The 24011-nt window shown below is 41.1% G+C and overlaps 1 protein-coding gene across 1 annotated transcript in view; it reads left to right on the top strand.

Moving 5' to 3' along the window:
* The window catches only part of ZFAT (zinc finger and AT-hook domain containing), a 145062-nt gene that overhangs the window by 41366 nt on the left and 79685 nt on the right, over positions 1–24011 (top strand). The window contains exons 4-7 of the mRNA XM_067531650.1: positions 7091–7264; positions 15678–15831; positions 16678–18146; positions 20089–20321. Coding sequence (XP_067387751.1) covers positions 7091–7264; positions 15678–15831; positions 16678–18146; positions 20089–20321 — 2030 coding nt within the window. The remainder of the gene's footprint in view (positions 1–7090; positions 7265–15677; positions 15832–16677; positions 18147–20088; positions 20322–24011) is intronic.

Genomic DNA, 24011 nt, shown 5'->3' with positions numbered 1-24011 from the left:
CTCTAATGAATAGCATTCCAGCATGCCAATTAGGAACTGGTAGTGGTGTCTTGAGAATCCACCAGGTACACTTCCAATTAGGGCTGCACATGGCAGCACCCCAAATTAGGGACTGTGATCAGAAAATTGGGATGGTTGAACAATCTCGTTTGAAATAACATTGAAAATACTGATATGCATGGATTTGACAGTAGCCTTCCCTAGCAACACAGAAGTGAACATTCTTTAAATGTGGTATAAAGGTCTGGCACTGCATTACATTACCTGTATGAGCACAACAGGGATTTAAAATGCCTATCGCTGGATAGGGAAGGTCTGTTTATTAGTCTGTTGAATCAAAGTGCCAGCTGTTCAGACTCTTCACGTAATGTGCCTTAGCAAGGGGGAGCTGAACTGAGGCACTTCATTTAAATAAAGCTGTTATGAGAAAGCAAACACTCTCGCTTACCATTTGGCAAAACTTTCTTTAGACATCTGAAGCTGAATGCACTTCATTTTCTCCTAAATCAACTTAAAATACGGATGGAACTTTTTTTTTATAATATAATAGGAGTAATATGGGGAGAGATGTCCCATTTGGAGAAAACAAAAAACTGATGCCAGAATGCATATACTACAACCGTGAAGGAAGAATTGTTTATTCCCAAAGAGATAACTAAATTTTCTACTTCGAGTGGTTGCTCATATCCATTCCAATATAGGTGAGTGCACGCCACCGTGCATGGGTTCCCAGAATTTTTTTCCCTTTAGCAGACCCCATAGGGTCGGCTCCTGCACCCCCTGGAGTACCGCGCGCATGCCACGATATATGAGGCACCACCGACCCTAAGGCTCCTCAGTTCCTTCTTTCCGCCTGTGATGGTTGCTGGAACATCTCTTGCTTCTCGCAAGTACTTTCCCCTGATAGAGCTTTGTTGTGCATAGTTAGTTAAGTGTTTCGTAGTGTTGAGTAGTTAAGTAGGGTAGTTCAGGATCTAATAGGAGCCCTTAGGGGCTTAGGATGACCGGGCCAAAAAAAATTAAATGGAATTAGTTGGGGAAGTGGACTGTAGAACTCATGGATCTAAAGGTGGAGGAGGCTTCGAATTACTTTGCATCAAAGTTGCAGGAACTATCTGAAACCTGCATTCCAAGGAAGGGGAAAAAATTCATAGGTAAGAGTTGTAGACCATGCTGGATGAGTAAGTAACTCAGACGTGGTTAAGAGAAAGCAGAAAGCCTACAAGGAGTGGAAGACTGGAGGGATCAGCAAGGAAAGCTACCTCTTGGAGGTCAGAACATGTAGAGATAAAGTGAGACAGGCCAAAAGCCAAGTAGAGTTGGACCTTGCAAAGGGAATTAAAACCAATAGTAAAAGGTTCTATAGCCATATAAATAGGAACGAAACAAAGAAAGAAAGAAGTGGGACAAATAAGCACTGAGGATGGGGTGGAGGTTAAGGACAATCTAGGTATGACTGAAAATCCAAACAAATACTTTGCCTCCATTTTTAATGAGCCTAATGACAAGGTTTGGGGATAGTGGAAGGGTGGCTAATGAGAATGAGGACATGGAAGTAGAAATTACCACATGCAAGGTAGAAGCCAAACTCGAATAGCTTAATGGGACTAAATCAGGAGGCCAGATAATCTCCATTCAAGAATATTAAAGGAATTAGCACATGAAATTGCAAGCCCATTAGCAAGGATTTGTAATGAATCTGTAAACTCAGGGGCTGTACTGTACGAATGGAGAATTGCTAACATAGTTCCTATTTTTAAGAAAGGGGAAAAAAAATGATCTGGATAACTACAGGCCCATTAGTTTGACCTCAATAGTATGCAAGGTCTTGGAAAGAATTTTGAAAGAGAAAGTAGTTAAGGACATTGAAGTTAACAATAATTGGGATAAAATACAACATGGCTTTACAAAAGGTAGATTGTCTCAGACCAACTTGATCTCCTTTTTTGAGAAGGTAACAGATTTTTTTAGACAAAGGGAATGCAGTGGATCTAATTTACCTAGATTGCAGTAAGGCATTTGATATGGTTCCACATGGGGAATTATTAGTTAAATTGGAAAAGATGGGGATTAATATGAAAACTGAAAGGTGGACAAGGAACTGGTTCAAGTGGAGACTACAATAGGTCATACTGAAAAGTAAACTGTCAGGCTGGAGGAAGGTTACTAGTGGAGTTCCTCAGGGATCAGTCTTGGGCCCAATCTCATTAAACCTTTTTATTACTGATTGTAGCACGAAGAGTGGAAGCGTGCTAATAAAGTTCGTGGATGACACAAAGTTGGGAGGTATTGCCAATACAGAGAAGGACCGGGATATCAAACAGGAAGATCTGGATGATCTTGTTAACTGGAGTAATAGAAATAGGATGAAATTTAATAGTGGAAAGTGCAAGGTCATGCATTTAGGGACTAATAAGAATTTCTCCTATAAGCTGGGGATACATCAGTTTGAAGTGACAAAGGAAAAGGACCTGGGTGTATTGATTGATCACAGGATGACTATGAGCCACCAATGTGACGTGGCTGTGAAAAAAGCTAATGTGGTCCTTTGATGCATCAGACGAGGTATTTCCAGTAGAGATAGGGAGGTGTTAATACCGTTATACAAGGCACTGGTGAGACATCATCTGGAATAGTGTGTGCAGTTCTGGTCCCCTATGTTTAAGAAAGATTAATTCAAACTGGAACAAGTGCAGAGAAGGTGCTGAATTAGCTCATGGTTGCTCGAATCAAGGTTGTCCCCTACAATCAGTTCTTCTGTGAGGTCCTCACTACTCACCAATACCAAATCTAAAATGGCATCCCCTCTTGTTGGTTCAGTAACTATCTGGTGAAGGAATCCGTCAGCTATTATATCCAGGAAAATCTTGGCCCTATTATTACTACTAGCACTTGTCCTCCAGTCTATATTTGGGAAGTTAAAGTCTCCCATAATCACACAGTTCCCAGTAGTATTTACTTCATTAAAAACCTTAAAGAGGTCTCTATCCATGTCTAAATCAGGTCCTGGTGGGTTTGTAGCTCACCCCAAGCACTATCCCAGGGAAAACTCTAGTAGTTTTCTTCCCCCATGTGATTTTTACCCAGACAGACTCTGTCTTGTAAATTCTATCACTTCTAATTTCTTTCCAGTCTACCTCATCATTGATGTACAATGTTACTCCACCACCTTTGCCTTTATATCTGTCTTTCCTAAACAGCACATACCTTTCAGTACTTGTACACCAGTCATGACTACTATTCCACCATGTTTCTGTTATCCCTATAGTATCTGGTTTCACTTCCTCTACTAATAGCTCTAGTTCCTCCATTTTGTTACCTAGGCTTCTCGCATTGGTATACAAACATCTTAATTTTGCTGGTTGGCTTCACTCATGTTCCTTACCTGATTTGTCACAGTCATTCTATGGCCAATATCACCTATTAGCCAGGTATCTACACTACCCTTCCTCTTAATGTCTATTCTGCTCCCCACTGCTGTGTTCTTTCTTACTTCATTGTCCTCCCTTTCAATGCTAAAATCAGGCATGGAGATTACCTGGGCATCTCCCAACCATCTCCCCCAACTCCCTAGTTTAAAGCTCTCTCAATCAGTTGTGCCAGCCTCCATCCTAGAAGTGCATTTCCCTCCCTACTCAGGTGAAATCCAACCCAAGAGAACAGTCCTCTGTCCATGAATGCCTCTCAGTGACCATACATCCCAAAGCCTTCCTTATAGCACCTCTGCCTGAGCCATCTGTTGATCATCAGAATCTTGTCACACCTTTGCTGTCTTCCTCTAAGGACAGGCAGAATCCCACTGAAGATCACCTGAGCCTCGATTTCCTTAAGAGTCTTCCCCAGCCTGGCATAGTCTCCTTTGATACATTCCAGAGAGAATCTAGTTATATCATTTGTACCACATGAAGGACAATCAGTGAATTCTTCCCCGCTCCCGTTAGAATCCTCTTCAGCCTCAGGTCCACATCCCGTATCTTAGCACCCAGCAGACAGCACACCCTTCTGTTCTCTGGATCAGCTCTGGTTACAGGCTGTCTGTTCTTCTTAGCAGGGAGTCCCCCAGTCACGTAGACCTGCCTTTTCTTGGTAACAGTGCGATTCTCCAGCTTATCCCCTGTTCTTCCTTGCTGCAAGTCATCTCGTCTACTATTCATCTTTGCAATCCTCTGCAACTATTCCTGTATCCTCCTGGGGCTCTCATTTGATGGTATCTCCATTGGCTCATCCCCTTTTTGTGTAGGACTAGCTGCTCTTGTCTTCTTCCTTGACTCTCCCACCTTCAGTAACCACCTGCTGTGCTCCTTCTTCATTTTCCAACACCACAAACCAGTTTCTGAGCTCTTTTTCTCTGACGGGTTCTCGCAATCACATGCTTCCACTGGCCACACTCCTCACCCAGCATTCTCCCCTCAGAGATCGTTGGTCCTGCTTCCATCTGCAGATCTAGGTTTTTCCCTTCAGCCTCCTCATTCCTGTGCTCCATCATCTGCTTGAACTCCCTTCTAAACTCAGCCAGAGTTTCCACCTGCATCTCCAACCCTCGCATCTTCTCTTCCATCAGCTCTATGATGCGGCACTTCATACAAACAAAGCTCTTTTGAGGTACCCCCTCCAGGATCATGTACATCCCGCAGCTTCCACATCCAGTCATCTTCATGGTCTCTTCCACTGCTTGAGTGACTACCACTACCGCCTCTATATCTGTCATAGCCATTCCCCCTTCTTCCTGTCAGTGAGAGAGACAAAAACACCCCAACAATACCAGAACACCACACACACCCTCCTCAAACTCCCCTATTTTCAGCTCTGTTTGCTGGCTCCTGTGTTGCTACCTGATTGAGTGGATGCCTTTATAGGCCCCCTAATTAGGGAAGCCCCACCTCTAATTAGGGTCAGCTGATCTCAGTACACCACCCAATACCAGCTCCCGCAAATTGAAGAAACAAACAAACAAGCAAAAAGAAACAAAACAAACAAACAAACAAAAAACAAATACACACAACTCCACAAAATTCAGTCAATGCCCCTCAGGCCCACTCAAACTCCCCTGTTTTCATCTCTGTTTGCTGGCTCCTGTGCTGCTTAATAGGGTGCAGCCTCTGCTCTCCTGGCTTCCCAGCCTCTGGGGATTCTAGTGCCAGATATTTGACAGTTGTGCTCAGCCCTTCCATGAAAGGGAAGGATCTTTCTGCCCTCCCTTCCTTAGGGAGAGTTTTATTTAATTAATTTATATCTATAAAATGAGACCAAAATGGTGCCTAGCCTAAAAACAGAACCAGACAGAAAAACAAAGTCAATAGTGAAACCCCACCACACGCAGCAGCAACTAATCAGATTTCACTGCAAAATGGAAAAGTTGAGGAAAAGTATCTCACCTTTCTTGAAAGTTACCTAGTCAAACAACATTCTCTCTCTAAAAGCCCCCATAAGATGAAAGTCCAGGGACTTTGCATTGAATAGCAATGTGACCCTGAAGATTTGAGCACATTTCAGTCCTATCGTAGATGACTCCTGCTCTCTGACTCCGTGAAGAAGTTTAGGAGCAAAGGGACTTCCTGCTCCAAACTGAGCAACAGCAGTGGCTCTGCATCTGTGTTATAGCAAACAGTCTCTTGTTCTGCCTTTGGCCCTGGGTATAAGAGAGCTCCTCTCAGAGCAATGTGTGATGTGATAGGGCTGTGATATCATTCTGTTATTGCATGAGACAAAAAGTGCATTTGACCGTTTAAAAAAAAATAAATCAGACTACATCTACCTCTGTTGAGAAAAAAAAGGGGGGGGAATCACCTCTTTCAGTTATAATTGTCTTAGGTGTTACTTGTTGGCTTAGTAACCCTGTGAAATTTTGTGGTTTCATGGTCACATTTTCATGCGATTTTTATTCTCCCTCCTCCCCATTGCTGTGTGAAAAGTAAGGAGGAAAACTGACTGTACTGGGCAGGGGCCAGTGGAAATGCCTGTATACAGAATGGTTTCAAATGCACAAAGTAAATTTTAAAAAAGAAGACTTATCTTTCAATCATCATAATCAATTGTTTGTACTGTATTTGTACAGTACCTACCATAATGGAGTCCTGGTCCTGGGCTAGGGCTCGTACATGCTACTACAAATACAAATAATAATAATAATGAATACAATTCCACACAGAAGCCTGAATTTTAACCCAATATCTTTTTAAATGTTTACTTTGATTTCAATAATAATAATAATTAATAAATAATTGTTTAGGTTTCTTTGTGTGTGTGTGTGCTTATCCACGTCTTTGAATGCTTTTTCACAAATAAAGCTTTAAGTAAAGTATCATGAATTGCTAGAGAAGCATAGGTATTCTTGTGTAATCTCAGGTCTTGAGATGTTTTTTAGGTTTCTTCATGTATTTTTAAAATAAATCGTTTTGTGAAATGAATGCAGTAAGCACTTGACTGATCTGGCTACAATATAATAGGTACACAGACAACCCATAGTCCCTGGCGAACAATACAGCTCTTCCCATCTTTCAATGCATTTTCTAAAGCTAACAAGTGATGAGTAGGGGAGGACATTTTTTATACTGGCTGCTGACTGAATAGTAAAAACCTGGCCAATAAAGGCTTGACTTTGATGAACAATAGATCAGGCCCTAGAGAAATTACCTAAAGATCATCAAAATAGTTCTGCACAGGAAAGGAAAAATGAAGTGAAGAAGAAACCATATCAAGTTGCACAAACCTTTGTGTGGGATTTTCAAAATCACCTATGTGATTTAAGAACACGCATGACTCTCAGTGGGCTTGTGCTCCTAAATCACTCAGGTGCTTTTGAAAATCCCACCTTTTATTTTTAGATCTACTTTCTCTAATACATATCTTCCTGACCTCAGCCCCCAAATATTTTTTCTGCTGCCTGTTTTTTTGCATTACAAATTGGTTCATGCTTTAGAGAAAAAAAGATTGCCTTGAGGTCTGATGCAATGTTGCCCATTTTTAGAAGCAAATTTTTTTCTTTCTGCAAAGGTATTAAATATCTTCCCATTCTTTCCATGGTATAAGCAAATATGTAACAACATTTCACTTGTACATAGTTATATTCTTTTTGATGTTTGCTCTTTAGGTAATGATTCTGACGTTGACCTTGACAGGAAGGAAGATGAGCGAGAAAAAACTCCAAAGAGGCCACGGATACAGAAAACTGAGAAAACTCTATCAGCAAAGGAGACTGACCAGATTTCAGGAGCTAAAAATCCTATTATAAGTGTGGTTTTGACAGCACATGAAGCTATTCCAGGTAACCATAATTATTCACTGTATGGTCAGATTGATTTCAGTTCATGGTATTATTTAATGCTCACAAAATATAAAATAAAGTAAATGTAATGAGATGAACAAATGTTCAGAATATTTTATCTGAGAGAGAGAATCTAGGGATAAGGAAGAATAGGAAGGGAAAGTGCAGTGTTGCTGAATTGTGATTTTTATTGCAAGTATCAACATATTTGTCATTTTTCTACAAGACCCAGCTACTACAGTCAAGTGATTTTTGTGAGAATTTCAGGGTTGTTTGGTTTTTTTTTTGGGGTGGGGGGAGGAGAGTGGGGGGTGATTAAAGTAACTTTTAGTCTTCATATTTGCAGAGAAAACCCTGAAAAAGTGAAGTGACTATACCCTACAGGCTCAGAAGCCAGAGGCAAATAAAACAAAACTTATATTTATTATTTTTAAGCCAAATTTGTGTTTTTGGGTTTGACTACTGATTTTTTTAAGGCTTTGGGTTGGCACTATTTTAAGTATGGAAAAAATGAGGAAGAGTGCAAAGGAAGTGAAAGGAGAAATTAATGTAAGGGAAAACATATACTTAAAAAAGATGGAAGTAATAATACCTGATATAGAAGGAAAGGAAAGAGGAACAGAAAAGGGAAAAAGAGAAGGAAGAAAAGCAAGAGAGGCTGACTGTTGTTCTTTTTTTTTTTTGTGATAATCTTTAATGGCAAAATCATACAATAAATAAAAAGGCAAATGTTTTCTCTACACATAAATGATCCTTTGAGTGATCCATATAATTTTAACATAACTTGCTTCAACTAATCAAAGAGGTTTGTGTATAATCATCGCCACTTCCAATTCACCACCCTTCCGTTTGGCCTATCGGCAGCCCCGCAAGTTTTCATGAAGTGCATGGCAGTTGTAGCAGCCTTTATCAGGCACTGAGGCACACAAGTCTATCTGTGCCTTGATGATTGGCTGATCAATGGTCAGTTGCAGGCTCAGGTATGGGACAGCATCAGAACAGTGCATGACACCTTCCAGGTGCTTGGTCTGCTGATTAAACTAGCAAAAGTTGACTCTAGTCTTGGTTCAGAGAATAGAGTTCATTGGGGCAGTGTTTGATCCAAGCCAGAGCCTTGCTACCGGAACCCTAATTCCGGACTATATCAGGCCTGATATCTAAGGTCATGGTCCCCCCAATAACATCTGTTTGGATCTGCCTCAAGCTATTGGGACACATGCAGCATGTACTTACGTGGTACAGTATGCAAGGCTGCGTCTCAGTCCCCTCCAGATGTGGCTGTCATCAGTCTATTCCCGAGCAGACACCACTTAGACTCAGTTCCACCTCCGGTCTTCGCTTCCCTGACCTGATGGAAAGACTCAGGATCTGTAAACCTTTGCTCCGCTCAGCCATCAGTAGACTTAGTCTCAGATGCCTCAGACCTAGGGTGGGGAGCCCATCTTTAGTCCCAAGAAGAACTCTCCCTATGTATAAATGTTAGGGAACTCAGTGTGGTACGCTTATCTTGCCAAGTGTTCCTTCCGCAGATTTCAGGCAAAGTGTTGCAGGTCTTAACAGACAACACCACATCCATGTTTTACATCAACAAGCAAGGAGGGACTTGGTCCTCGGCCTTGTGCCAAGAGGATCTCCGGCTGTGGGACTTCTGAATCAAACACGCCTTTCACCTCAAGGTGACACATCTCCCGGGAGCCCTAAACGGATCACCTCAGCAGATCCTTTTCCTCTCACCATGAGTGGTATCGTCACCCAAAAGTTGTCAGTGTCAGCTCCAGAACTGGGGGCCTCTGCAGGTTGACCTGTTCACCACCAGGCAGAAAAGGAAATGCCATCAGTTCTATTTGCTGCGTGGGCACAGTGAGGGCTCACTCTCCAATGCCTTCCTGCTCTCGTGGGTAGACAGTCTACTGTGAGCCTTTCCTTCGATCCTCTTGGTTCACAAGTTTCTCCTGAAAATCAAGTGGGACAAAGCAAATATTATCCTGACAGCACCAGCATGGCCACGCCATCATTGGTTCATAATGCTTCTGGGCCTCTCGGTGGCAGTGCTACTCATGCTCCCACTCTGTCCGGACTTGATCTCACAAGAACACGGCAAGCTGCTTCACCCAAATCTTGCTGCCCTGCACCTGACTGCATAGTTGCTGCATAGCTGAACCCTGAAGAACAAGGCTGCTTGGATCAGGTTCAACAGGTCTTGGTAGGTATTAGAAAGCCTTCCACCAGGGCTACCTAGCTGGCCACTTGTTTCACTTGTTGGGTTTCTCTGCAGTCTGTCTTGGACTATCTGTTCCACCTAAAACATCAAGGTCTGGCTCTATGGTGTATTAAGGTTCACTTGGCAGCCAGCTCAACCTTCCACCCTACAGTGAATGGCAGATCAGTGTTCTCCCACGAAATGACGATCAGGTTTCTCAAGGGACTGGAAAGGTTCGACCCTCAGCTTCGTGAACCTGTCCCCCCATGGGACTTGGACTTAGTCCTTTCAAGGCTCACAGCCCCCCTCCCCCCCCTCGAGCCGTTAGCATCATGCTTCCTGCTGATCCTCTCTTGAAAGGTCGCCTTCCTGGTGGCAGTCACCTCAGCCAGAAGGGTCTCTGAGCTCAAAGACCTTACATTGAAACCCCCTTATATGGTCCAAGGTCCAGCTGCATCCCCATCCAGCCTTCCTACCAAAGGTGGTGTCAGAATTCCCCAACAACAAAGACATCTTTCTACTGGTGGTCTTTCCAAAACCTCACAAGACCGCTGAGGAATGTTGGCTTTATACATTGAATTTTAGGTGGGCCCTCACCTTTCATGTTGAAAGAAGTAAGCCCTTCAGTAAGTTCATGCAGCTCTTAGTAGCAGTAGTGAAAAGGATGAGAGGGCTGCATGCGTCATCCCAGAGAATCTCATCCTGGATAATGCCTGTGTCCAAGCTTGCTATGAGCAGATGAAGGTTCTGCCTCTGGCCACCATGACTGTTCATTCCACAAGAACCTTCGTCAGCAGCATTCCTCATGCAGGTATCAATCCAGGACATCTGCAGAGCTGCAACATGGTCATCAGTTCATACCTTCACACCTCACTGTGCCATCACCAGGCCCATGACAATGCCAGTTTCTGGAGAGCGGTGTTGCAATCGGCATGTTTATGTACTCTGAGCCCATCTCTGTGACTACTGCTTATGAGTCACTTAGCATGGAATGGACATGAGCAAGCACTTGAAGAAGAAAATGGTTGCTAATCTTCTGTAACTGTTGTTCTTTGAGGTGTGTTACTCATGTCCATTCCCTGACCCTCCTTCACATGGAGTTACTAGCAAGAAGGAACTGAGATGACGTGGGGCCAGCGAACTCCCTTATACTGGCGCATATGCATGTGACTCCAAAGGGTGCTAGAGCTGGACCAACAGATACCACTGAGGGGAAGACTCTCCAACAACTGCAGCAACACACACCTAGCATGGAATGGACATTAGCAACTGATTGACTGGTGTTTTTCTTTGGTAGTGTGTAGAAATGTGTTAGTGGCCACCATTGGCTAAATCCAATGTCAAATCCTCAGTCTTCTATTTCTATTTCTGTTAATTTTCATTTTTCCCTGCATAATTCCTCTGGCATTAATGGGCATATATAGTTTGATACAGTGTTTCCATCTTCCACATCTATGGATAATAATAATCTGGACCTGAAGCTGACATCATAGTAAAATTATCCCTGCTATGCTGATGGTAGAAAGCACCTTCAGCAGAAGGCACTATTTGACTTACAAGTCACAGGAAAAGTGTCTAAATAGAGAAGGAAGCTTTCATGGTTGGCAACCCTAAAATCTTTGGACTACCACAATCTATCCTAGAGTCCCCTTCACCACTGAAAACAAGAACAGCTAGCCAAAGAAAATGATGATGTAGTACACAAGAAACTGGCTACAGCAGATATAATGTGTCAGAAATTATAATGTTACTAACAACATACCCCAGCAGACAGAATCTGTCTAGAACCAAGAATATAATACCCACAGGAACTATCTATAAAATAAAAAGATAATAAATTAACACCCTTTTTCCCTACTTGATCCCAGTTCCAACTGGTTTGAGAAACCCCAAGACAAGAAAATTCAAAATCAGGAAAGACTACAGCAACTTCTTTAGAGGTTTGCTACATAACTATACAGTGTCATCCTTTACACCCATGCAGGCCAAGGAAACAGGGACCCACCTCAACAGTCTGTTTGAAATCAAAAAATGTGTCTCAGCCACAGCTAAATCATTTTGGGTGAAGGACACCTGTAGAATTCTCTGCTACAGAAGATCAGGATGAACTCAAATCTTCTCTCCTTTAGAGACCAGTATACACTCACTGTTTTGCATTAGACTTTTCTCAATAGAGGTGGTGACACTGTGCCTGACAAGAAGGAAGGGATAAATAAAATCTAAAGATCTAAAATCCTTTCTGAGGTTGAAGCAGTGAATATAGCTCTACCAAAACTACAATGAAAATTAAACTTTCTGTATTTGGCACCAAGATACTACTGTATACTAATTAGTACTATTAAGCAGCATCTGCTCAGTACCTGCAAGAAGTCAGCCAATATGTGATGGTTCAGCTGAGAGGAAGCTGGGAATGTTGAAATTTCTTTTATGTAATGCAATTTTTTTTTCTTAAATGTCAAGTGTATATAAAATATGTTTGGTTGTCTCTCACTCTGCTACCGTTCGTATGCTGCTTTTCTTTTCTTCTTCTTCTTTTCTTCTTCTGTTTGGGATTAGGAGTGAGGCAGACATGGAACTGCTATATAATAATCTAAAAATACTGAGATGTAATCATTTTATGAACACTGTATGTGACCTAGTCAGTGTGGTGAAGTTGTTGTATATCTGATTATAAGACTTTTCTATATTAATTTATTGATCTAGCTTAATAGAGGGCTGGTGGAAAAACAAGCAGGAAAGTGACACAATAGCTATAAATAAGCAAACCTCCTAACAAATGCTGGGGGAAATAACAGGACAGTGACATACTGCCAGGTTTCAGCATGAAATGGCTGAAGTCTAAAGATCATAAGGACACTAAACAGTTATAAAGCCCTGTCAAGAGAGGAAGGGGGATAGGTTCCCTCCCAGTGGCTGTTCAGAGACACAAGCTGACAGAGAGAGGCACTGCAGGGAGAGTCTGAAGAAGTTGGGTTTTCCCCAGACCCAGGGAATGGTAATGGTAAGCCTTGATGTCACAACCTTGGCAAAACTTGCCCTACTGGACACTCAACAGACTGCTGTGTTGAGTTCCCACCACAATGGGCCCTGTGACCTTTAAACTGCCTGAGTCTGGGTAGGCTCCAGCACTGTTCCATTCTTGGCCTCTCCACACCCCCTGATCACAAGCTCTCTGTTACCTCTACATGAAAATGGGACTTTGCAGTCCAGCTACCCTAGGCTCCCAGGGCTGATCTTCTCCTCCCCACCAAGACACATCTTCCACAAGTATTGCCAACTTCAAGAGATCAAATATCGTGTCAGAGTGCCCCCCACCCCACCCCCCAAATCGTGAGATTGGCCCAAAAATCATGAGATTTAATATATATATATATATATATATATATATATATATATATATATATATTAGGTCAGTCTCTTAATTGTTGAACTCCCCCTGCCCATCCCCAGCATGTGTGCATATGACAATTAGTGATGCCCACTCTCCCACGTGTACTGGATAAGGTGATTTTGGTCCATATCACAGGAGCTCTCACCCCCCACATATGCCCATTTTTTGCCCACCAATTTATTTTGTCCTCCATCTCCCATCAGTTCTGTTCTCACCCAACCTTCCCCAACCCCCATCATCACCATCCTATCTGTTCAGTTCCTCTACCCCATCAACCCCAACCGCCCTCATTTCACCCTTCCACTGTCTGAAAAAACTCCCTGACATTTGAGAGTTCTATCATGAGATCACAGATGAGGCTTAATTTTACTTAGAAATTGTGTCACTCACAATAAATTTGCGGGAGTTGGTATGTCTGGCATTCACTGCCTCAGTTTCCTCACCATTCTGGAGCATTCTCTGGGCTTAGGTTAGTCTACTGTAGTGTGTCCAGGATCCTCCTCCTGCATCTCATGGTTCTTCTCTGAATTATGGAGAGTGTGTGTGTGTGTCTCTCTCTCCTCCCCTGCTCTATCCAGCTTCCTTTGACCTTTGCTGGTCCTGCAGTCAGAAATCCCCTCTGCTACAAAAGCATGCCCTTTGTACCTCTTCTTTGCCCTAATCTTCCTCTCTCCTTCTGACTGACCCTGTCTCTGTTTTAAAGGGCTCATCTCTTTGTCCCCCCTCCTCGGGAAATTCTTTTGTTGCTCAAAACCCCAACCCTCTACAGAGAAGTTTGAAAAAAATGGTTCTCCTAGTGTCAGCCAACCCATTGTGCTAAGGTGCTACCATTTCAATTGGATGACTGTCAAGATTTAATGACCAAACCTGCATTGTCCTTGGTCTGGAGATGTGTGGCACAGCCCTGATAGCATAGTGGATTCGTCTATCTATATATAAGTAACATAGTGGGTCTAGATTTACAAAAAATTCTTTCATTACTATATCTAAACAGTCCTATGTGACTTTACCTTTTTATTTTGTTCTCTCCACTTTATTGTGTTATTTCCCAAACATCTTTATATTTCATTTCATGTGTGTGCTTTCTTTTGGCACAAAAAGAAACAAGTTACTGTTTTCTTTCTCAGTTTCTAATGCTATAAACTGAAATGTGATCAAATGCTTACATAAACAAACAAAAATCTTTGAGACTTAATGCAGCCAACTGTGCATGAAGTAACTTATTTCTACTAAGCTGTTTTATGTCTAAGATTACACTCTCACAAAAAAAATATGTTAAAATAATATTGTTTGCAAAGTCAAGCACTCAAAAGTTTGGAAATGCCAGAATTAAGGTTACACAGGTAACCTTTATTTTTTTCCTCTTGTGAATATACATTATGCTACAGTCTTTAGTTATATGATCATATGCTACTTTTTTTTCATAGGACCGCTATCTTATTTAGTGCACAGGTTGGGCAGGACTCACTGAATGAGTAGCTATTCAATATTTTGTTTTCTCCTTATTGTTCAGTGTGTGGCCCGATACCTTATTTATTCCCACCATTCAAACCCTCTGAAGACAAAATTTATTACATTCCTCATGGGCTTTTACATTTATTTGTCGTCCCAATGCCCCTGTGAAGTGAGGAGATGATATTGTTCCAATTTACAGATGGTGAGCTGAGACAAAGAGATTTCTCTTCATGCAATCCCCTGCCTTATTCACTACACAACTTAGAACTTCTGTAATAAATGAGGTAAGGGTCCTACAGACAACAGCCTCCTTTACTGTGCAGTCCTGATCCATTCATAGAACAGGTCCATTCTGTGCACTGAATGAGTTAGGGTTACTGTGGAAAAAACAGAATGTGATAGTTTCCCTCACCAGCTTCCAGTCCTGGTACTCTTGCACAGCCAGTCTCATTTCTATCCTTCCTTCACTCCTTTTTGTCTCCTCTGCATTTTAATTGGACAGGTTCTCCTCCATGCTGACTGGTGCCAGCAGAGGGATGACAGAGCACAGGAGACATAGGCTCCCTTGTTCTTAATTTCAGTGCCTGGCCCTACAGCATCTGGGAACAGTCATTACAGGGAAGTCCAGCTTCGCTTCTGTAGCCCTGAGTTGGTGCATTTTCAGTTGCTCTGCAGTGAAAGTGCATACACGATCTGATCAGCTATAAAATCTATAATCGGCTGGAGCATGCTCAGCAAGGATGGGATCTTCAGAGATTTCAGCTGCTAAACTCAAAGGCCCTACTGAGCATGTGCAAAGTATAATCTTTTAAAAAGGCTTACAACTTTGCCAAATTTGGGCAGATTTTCACAAAGCTCCACCTGCTCCCTTGGCACCACATTTCAAGTCTCTGCCCCAACAGAGGGTCACTAGAGCTGTTCAAAGAAAAGATATTGATATTTTTTAATGCTGGCAAAAGTTATTTTTCCCTTGCCTCATTCTTGGAAATGGCTGGATCATTTTGACTGAAATTCTCCCAAAAACTTCAGCCTGAGGCCAATATTCTGTCATGTAAAATTTCAATTAAAACAATTAAAGTCCAGCAAAGATCTTAGCAACTGAAAACAGGATCTCATAATGGAAGTGTCAGGCAACCTTAATAATTGGCAGCATTATCAGGCCCACCTATAACACAACAAAGATCTGCAATGCAAGTACTACAGTTTTACTGGAAGTCTTTCTTTTATTACATGCAAATAAGTAGAACAAACCAAAGTAAAATAGATTAATAGTCACAGGACAATTGTATTTTTTAATTCCCTGTTCACAGGAACACACATTTTAATCTGACTATTTGAATACGCACTATGTTTTATTTTAATTTTAGGGGCTACAAAAATTGTTCCAGTTGAGGCTGCTCCCCTAGAAACTGAATCAGCAGCAAATCCTGAGACAGCCGTTCCAGACACAGGTCAGAGAAGAGGATATCAAGAATATGCCATTCAACAAACACCATATGAGCAGCCAATGAAATCAAGCAGGTAATTTTGAAGTACTTGAGTTTATGTTCATGTTAAATTTAGGAGTGAGATGTTTCCCTATCCAGCTTCATGTAAGTGGAACTTCCTTCGTTTGTTTCCCTTATTTCAGCAGGCAGAAACAGATTATACATCAGGTGAGTCGGAGTAGCTAGAACATTAGAGTCTGTCAAATATTAAGAGTTAGAGAATATAAGAAGATAAAAATAGGTAAAGAATCATCATAACCTAAAATAGCACCTTTGTCTGTTGGAATTTATTCCTTTCTTTTGTTAACTTTAAATTGTTTAATATCTTATTCTTCAGCAACTTTGTGAGGCAGATGTCAGCTTTCTCTCAAGACAACCAGCCTTCCCTTTATAAATTGAATAGTTATAAGCTCAATGACGTTAAATATATCTGCTACCAAAACTTAGTCTTCCGAATGTCGTATTTTCACAAGTACTAAGACTGAAACTTTAACTGAGTTTCTGCAAATATGTTTTTAGTATTTCTCCCTTAACTTTTTTAATAGTAATAATTCAGTACAAAACATTGGAAACTTAAACTTTAGATTGGGTTAGTCCTGAATTATTAAAAAAAAAAAAAAAAAAGATATAGGATTTTTAAAAAAAATAGATGTGTAAAGTATGGCAGTTAGTTTGTGTGAGTGGGATGTGTGTGGGGAGAACAAATGGGTGTTAGAGGCATATCTGTTAATTGAAAATTTAGCATCTCCTCCATCTATAGAAAGATGTTTTTTATATGCCTTAGTCCATAATACACAGCAAGGCTGCTTTTGGCATATTTTTCAACAAGATATCAGTATTCTAAACATAACGATATTCTGGTTGTTTGACTTCTTTCTAGGTTAGGTCCTACTCAGCTAAAAATTTTTACATGTGAATACTGCAACAAGGTGTTCAAATTTAAACACTCTCTTCAGGCTCATTTGAGGATTCACACAAACGAAAAGCCTTACAAATGTTCATACTGCAGCTATGCCAGTGCTATAAAAGCCAACCTTAATGTTCACATGCGGAAACACACAGGAGAGAAGTTTAGTTGTGATTACTGTGCATTCACCTGTCTCAGCAAAGGCCATCTCAAAGTCCATATTGAGAGAGTCCACAAGAAAATTAAGCAACATTGCCGCTTCTGTAAAAAGAAATATTCAGATGTCAAAAATCTAATTAAGCATATCAAGGAAACACATGACTTGCAAGACAAAAAAGTGAAAGATGTATTTGATGAACTCCGCTTGATGACCCGAGAAGGCAAGAGACAACTGCTGTATGACTGCCATATTTGTGAACGTAAATTCAAAAATGAACTGGATCGAGATCGACACATGTTAGTCCATGGTGATGAAAGGCCCTTTGCTTGTGAGCTATGTGGCCATGGAGCTACAAAGTATCAAGCCCTCGAACTTCATGTCCGAAAACATCCATTTGTGTATGTTTGTTCTGTGTGTCTGAAGAAATTTGTCAGTTCTGTAAGGCTCCGAGCACATATCAAAGAAGTTCATGGAAATTTACAAGAGACTTCTGTTTTTAACAGTTCTATCAATCAAAGTTTCTGTCTTCTGGAACCAGGAGGTGATATCCAACAAGAAGCACTTGGAGAACAGTTATCACAGACTGCAGATGCACTGGTTCCCTTAAGTGCTAATTCACTTAGCTTACCAAAGCAAGCCACTTTTAAAGATGAATCAAATACCACAGATGGCAGCCATAATGATCAGTATGGAGGTCTTTTGAAAATTGAGACTATCCCTTCTGTAGAATGTGAAAACCCTCCGGTGGAGAATGTATCAGAACCACCAAGTCAACCATCAACAGACCTAGCTCCACCAGACCCTGAATCACACATGGCTTCAGGTTGTTTCTTACTGAAAAATGATACCTGTGCTTCATACGAGCTAAAGGCTTCTCCTGAAAATGTACAGGAAGCCAATCATGATAGCTCAGTGAATATGCAGGGTGAAGATATTCAGCTGTTGTTGTCTGGAGGCAAAAGCTCTAATATAAATCAGAACAATATAGACATTGAGAACCTTTCAGTTTCTGAAGAGAAAGCTCAATCCTTTTGTCTTAATGACTTAGAAACTAGCAAGTCACCAAATCAAAACACAGCCGATTCCACAAACCCTCCTCCAGCATCAGATTCCAATACAGCCATCAGTCCACAACTGGACTCTTGTAATATGCCTTCTGATAATCGAAGTGGCGCTGTTGCCTTTATGCAGATATTGGACAGTTTACAAAAGAGACAAATGAACACAGACTTGTGTGAGAAGATCAGGAAGGTTTATGGAGACTTGGAATGTGAATACTGTGGTAAGGAGCAGTGGAATACTCTGAGTTAGTTCAAAGTCGCATAACAGTACTTTTTCATTGCATTCTGGTTTATAGTTCGATGCATTTGTGTATCTTTTCATTTATAGCAATAGTAATTTCAGAGTTAAGTACAAAGATTCTGAGCTGGGTTTTGGTCCACTGAAATTATTTTGTGTTGCATGAGCAGTGCAAAATGAACTTAAATCTTCCAGGGAAACCTTGGGAAAGGGAGAAGGCATGGCAAAGTGAGGCTCTGTTATGCCTGATTCTCTGCTGGGGTAACAGCCGTCTGGGATGGTATGCTTGCAATGTAAGTTAAAGCTGCTGTTCTCTCTTCCCCTCCTTGGTTTCCGTTCTCCTTGCCACTTGAACTTTCACCAGGCTGGCCAGAGCAGAACTAAGGAGTTACAGTCAGCTCCCCATCAACCCATGGACTCAAACTTTTTATGGGAATAGTGGAGAATTCAGCCTTCCATGTTCCTGTAGTATGTATCTATATATATGTATACACCAGACATGTATGATGACATCTTCTGATAGTAAATAATGTAATATTAATGAGTTCCAGAGGGGTAGCCATGTTAGTCTGTTTTTAGCAAAACAGCGAGAGTTCTGTGACACCTTAAAGATTAACAAATTTATTTGGGCATAAGCTCTCGTGGGCAGAAACCCACTTTGTCAGATGCATTGATGTAATGTTAAATTACTGATGTGGTTTCTCTATTTCATAACTTTCTCAAACAAATTCCATTGGGGTGAAAATTTTCAATGCTTAATCTCAGACCAAAATTGTTGTTTAGGGGAAGTTACAAAAGTGGGGAGCTGCATACACTTTTCTCAGATGTTCTGATTGAAAGTTTTGTGCTTGCATAATTCAAAAATGGAGAAAGTCAGAAACTCTAAACTTGTTATTGTCTTCATCGCTGAGAAGGGGAACAAATTCAAGTTAGAAGAAATTCAGTTATTTAAATGTAAAGTTATCCTTTAAAGTCAGCATGTTTGTACAGGCATGTTCAAAGATTTTCTATTCACTTTTTGTTTTCTGGAGTCCTTATTTTAGAACAGTTTGGAACAGAAGGGTAAGTGCCAACAAGGTTGGTTCAGCTAAGCCATATTTGCTAAAAATTCCTACATTTTCATATTTCAATTAGGGGCACACCTTTTAGAAAACTTCCTCATTAGGAACATATTTGTTAAGATATCCTGCATTAAGGGGTCCCTTGTTAAGATCTCTTTGGCACATCAGTTAAAGTGGTGATGTTTAAACCTATTTGCATCAGTGAGGTGTCTTGAGACGGAGGTTCTCAAACTGGAGGAGCACATAATGTATTTGTGCGAGGCATGAGAAGCTTTAGAGGAAAAAATTACTACGCACATTTTACCCACAGCAATGAGTAACTAGTAAATCTGATTCCTCCAGACATATCAGGTTCTCAGATGGCGCTGTGCATTTTGACGAATTTTTGTTAAGCTTGCACAGTATTATACAGAGTCGTTGCCATCTGTACCTTAATCCATTTGTTATGACACAGTGTGCACATTTAATTATAAGCATGGACCACAATCGCAGTATTGCTTTTGCTCTTATTACAATGGATTGTTGGTTTATTTGTGCAACAGAAAAAAACAACTCAAGTGAAAAACAAAGAAGCTAAAACTGAAGTGAATTGCCTCCACTGCCACATATATTGGTATATGTACTTGTGTGGCAGAGGCGTAAATCGCTACAGACACAAAGAAGGACTGTGTGATCAAATAAGTTTGAGAACGACTGTTTAAGACAATTTTAACAGCTAATCTTTCATTAAACACAAACGGAAAGGATTAAAATGTTGTGGTTTGAATTTAAATTGAATATGTATTTGAATTTTTTACAATATCAATTTTTTAAAAAAAAATTTAGAAAAAATTTGTTTTCATGTTTGTTTAATCTTCTTTTTAGGCAAGTTGTTTTGGTACCAGGTGCATTATGACATGCATGTTCGTACTCACACTCGAGAGCATTTGTATTACTGTTCCCAGTGCAATTACTCCTCCATTACCAAAAATTGCCTTAAGCGTCATGTCATTCAGAAACACAGTAACATTTTGCTGAAATGTCCCACCGAAGACTGTGACTACTCCACTCCAGATAAATACAAACTCCAGGCACATCTTAAAGTTCACACAGAGCTGGTAAGTACCAAACTAAATAGTATATTTCTAATCTAAGTTCTATGTCCTTACCATAATTTTCAAAATTAAGTGACACTATTACTTGACAGGAATGGTTTATTTCAAGTGCAATTGGCTGTAATCATAATAATACAATGCCTATACTTGGACCCATGTTTGTATAATATTATGTATGCTTGAGAAATGTTTATGAAATAAATACCGATATAATTCAGAGTAATGTTATTGAGACTGGTTTGTCAATCAGCAGTCAGTCAGACTTCCTAAAAGTCCTCAAATTCCAAGAATTGAGTTTCACACAGACTACTTCCTTCTCAGCATCAAAGAAGAACTGTTCCTTTCACGTTTGCCTATGGCCCCAGAAGAAATTAGGGATGAAGCTTGCATGGGATGTAGATTGGTGCAGGAGGGAATTTCATTGTCAAGGGAATTGGCACTTGGAGATTCTTTCTTGTCAGGGGATACTTTGGTACGGTCTGATTCCCTACTGGTTACCTTATCAGTGCTGATTGGGTTCTCAGCACCAGCGCTGCTGAGTAGTCGAAGAGAGTTTAATCTAGCATTATCTTCTCTCCAGTTCTATCTTCGTTAGATTGTAGTCAGGATCCATTTCTGATCATGTCTCCTTTCAATGTCAGGCATTTAGAAGTTACCTTGGTACTGAGGCTTTAGGCCTGAGAGCTTTCAGCCCCGTTGCCAATGAGATGGAATTGTAGGCTCATTCCAGGAAGTCCTGGGGTTCACAAGGCTTCTATATAATACATTTTTTGCTTGCAGCTTCCTTTTAAAAGGCTAAGGCATTCAGAAAATGCCCTTGCCCTGCCTGTCATGTAGTTATTCCTCCTTTGGCTTCATATTCTTCCTGATGTTCTATGTTGGGTCTCTTATATCGAGTATGGTCTTGCTGGCCTATGTAACTAATGCATAATTGAATTTGTTGTTTCAATGGAAAATTCCCCAGAAGGATCCTCCTGAGTATTTTTTTTTCTTCCCACCTGAATCAGTCTGTTCAGATCCTTCTGTTTCTGGGAGACTTGACTACTTCACACCTGTCCTAGGAAACATTGCCAAGAGAAAATAAAAAAATAAGGATTAAGTTGAAGAGGATTGTTCCAAGTCTCTTCACTTGCTTGATATTTTAGAGTAGCAGAGGAAGGGCAGCTGGCTCTTTCTATGAATCTTCTGAAGCTGATGAGATTCTTCTGGCTGACCTCTGGCTCTGTTCCCAAAACACATCTAATCTATCTAACCTCTGTTCTTATACGATGCCCATCAGTGATATATAAAAGTGGTTCTTCTTCTCATGTTGGTTCCTGTGTGTATTCCACTGTGGGTGTATATGTGCTCTATGCTTCTGAGATTGGAAGATTTTTACTAGCAGCATCTGTTGATCCATGCCTGCAATGCAACTTCTAGGGATACACAGCATGTTGGCAGACAGCCTCTGCAAGAACGTCTCCAAGGATCCCAAGTGAGAGCTTCGCGATTCTGTAGTAAAGACCTTATTTTGCCAGTGGTGGTCTCCATCTTGGGACCTGTTTGCATCTCAAGAGAAAAGAAAATGCATGATCAACAGCTGCAAAGGAGCTCAAGGGAAGGGCTCTGGAAGGGAGACACTCCTAGTTCCCTGGCTGAGACAATCTGATGTGTGCCTTCCTGGCCAGTCTACTCTTACCTCAGGTTCTGAGGAAGTTCGATCAAGACAGAGCACTAATTATCCTGATTGCTTCCAGATGGCCCAGATAATTGTGGTTCTTCAACATTCTTCAGTTGTCAGCATGCCCATACATCAGTGTCCAGTCCTTCTTGGACCTTATTGACCCAAGATAAGGGCAAGGTCAGGCATTCTAATCCTGCTTCCCTCCACCTGACAGTCGGGTATTTTGATGGGCATTGGACCTAGAAATGACATGTTCAGAAGCTGTTCAGGCTATCCTTAACACTAGGGAAAAGGAGTCCACTAGAAAGCGCTATACAACTAAATGAAAAGGTTCCGTGTCTGATGTCATCATAGCCAGATAACCTCAGATGACTTAGACACCCCACTGTATGAGAATATCTTCTTTCCTTAAAGACTTCAGGTCTTTCCCTTTGTTCCTTTTGGGTACACTTAGCAACTATTTCTACCTGTCATCTTATTGACAACCATTCAATCTACACTCATCCTGTGACTGTATGATTTCCGAAAAGTTCTACTCTATCATGGGACCTCAGTCTGGTCATCTCAGCATTAAAAAGACTTCTGCCTGAGCTCCTGGTCTCATGCTCTTTGACCTACTTATCTAAAAAGCATGCCTTTCTTGTCTCTAACACCTCAACTAGAGGGACAGGTGAGCTGGGGTCCCTTATGGTTGATCCACCATACACAATCTTCTGTAAAGACACAGATTCTCTAAATTTATTCCCAGAGTAATGTCAGTTTTCCATCTGAAGCAAACAATTCTCTTCCTAACAAATTTAATTTCTGCAGACATAAGCTTTCGTGGGCTGTAACCCACTTCGTCAGGTTACAGCCCACAAAAGCTTATGCCTGCAGACATTAAATTTGTTAGTCTTTAAAGTGCTACAGAACTCTCATTGTTTTTGCTGTATACAGACTAACACGGCTTCCCCTCTGGAATTCTCTTCCTGGCTTTCTTCCCAAAACTTCACATCACCAGTGAGAATTGGAGACTTCATTCTCTGGATGTCTGTTGAGCTTTGGCGTTCTGTCTACAAAGAACAAAATCTTTTAGGGAATTGCCTAGCCTGTTTGTATCTTTTGCTGAATGGACTCTCAAAGTTGATTTCAGGCTTCCTTCTGCTCTGTTAGCAGTTAACCCTCCTCCACAAGGTATGAGAGCCCACTTGACGAGGACCAAGTTTTCTTTGATAACCTCACTTCAGGATGTTCTGTTACTGACATCTGTAAAGCAGCAAAATGGGGTTCTATCCATACTTCACGTGACATTACACCCTAGTGCAAGCTTTTGCAGCTGACACATCTTTTGCCAAATCAGTCCTTCAGGCATTGTTACCACAGATGTCTGCGTGCCCTCCTCTGCAATTAATACTACTTGTCAGTCACCCACATAGGAATACATATAAGGGCCATCATTTGAAGAAAGAGAAATTACTTACCTTGTACAGTAATTGGAGTTCTTCGAGATGTGTGGTCACTACCCGCCCTCCTGTATTCCACAATCCCCACCCTTTCCCCTCTGCTTCAGAGCCTTACATATGATTCACTGCCCCTTATATCCTTAGTTCAGAGCATGAGGAGAGGAAGGGTTCAGGCACAGATCAACAGACACTGCAAGCAAAAATCTTCTGGTCACAAGCGCATGAAGTACACATGCACCCACAGTGAATACAGATAGGGACTATGCATCTCAAAAAACTCTGGTTACTGTATAAGGTAAGCAGCTTCTCTTTTTCATTCCCTTCTGATGGCACCTTCTGTATCTAATGAAGTTGCCATTATATACCAGGTAACATCTCAAGGCTTTGAATATATTTTTTTAAAATTTACCTAGTAACTGGTTATTTTGTAGTTACTGCAGCCAAGGAGAGATCAGACAGAAAAGCATATTGGGATAAGGAGTCTAGAAAGATGACTTGCTTGTTGGTAAAACATGATTTCTTCTCCTGAAATGGAGGGTTCGCACTAGAATAATACCTTCCATCAGGACTAACACAGCTTCTGTGGCA

The sequence above is a fragment of the Emydura macquarii genome, unplaced genomic scaffold (assembly GCF_026122565.2).
Source record: "Emydura macquarii macquarii isolate MOO-44397 ecotype Brisbane River unplaced genomic scaffold, CSIRO-AGI_Emac_v2 contig_369, whole genome shotgun sequence".
Lineage (NCBI taxonomy): Eukaryota > Metazoa > Chordata > Testudines > Chelidae > Emydura > Emydura macquarii.
This window is presented reverse-complemented; position numbering and strand designations above follow the sequence as displayed.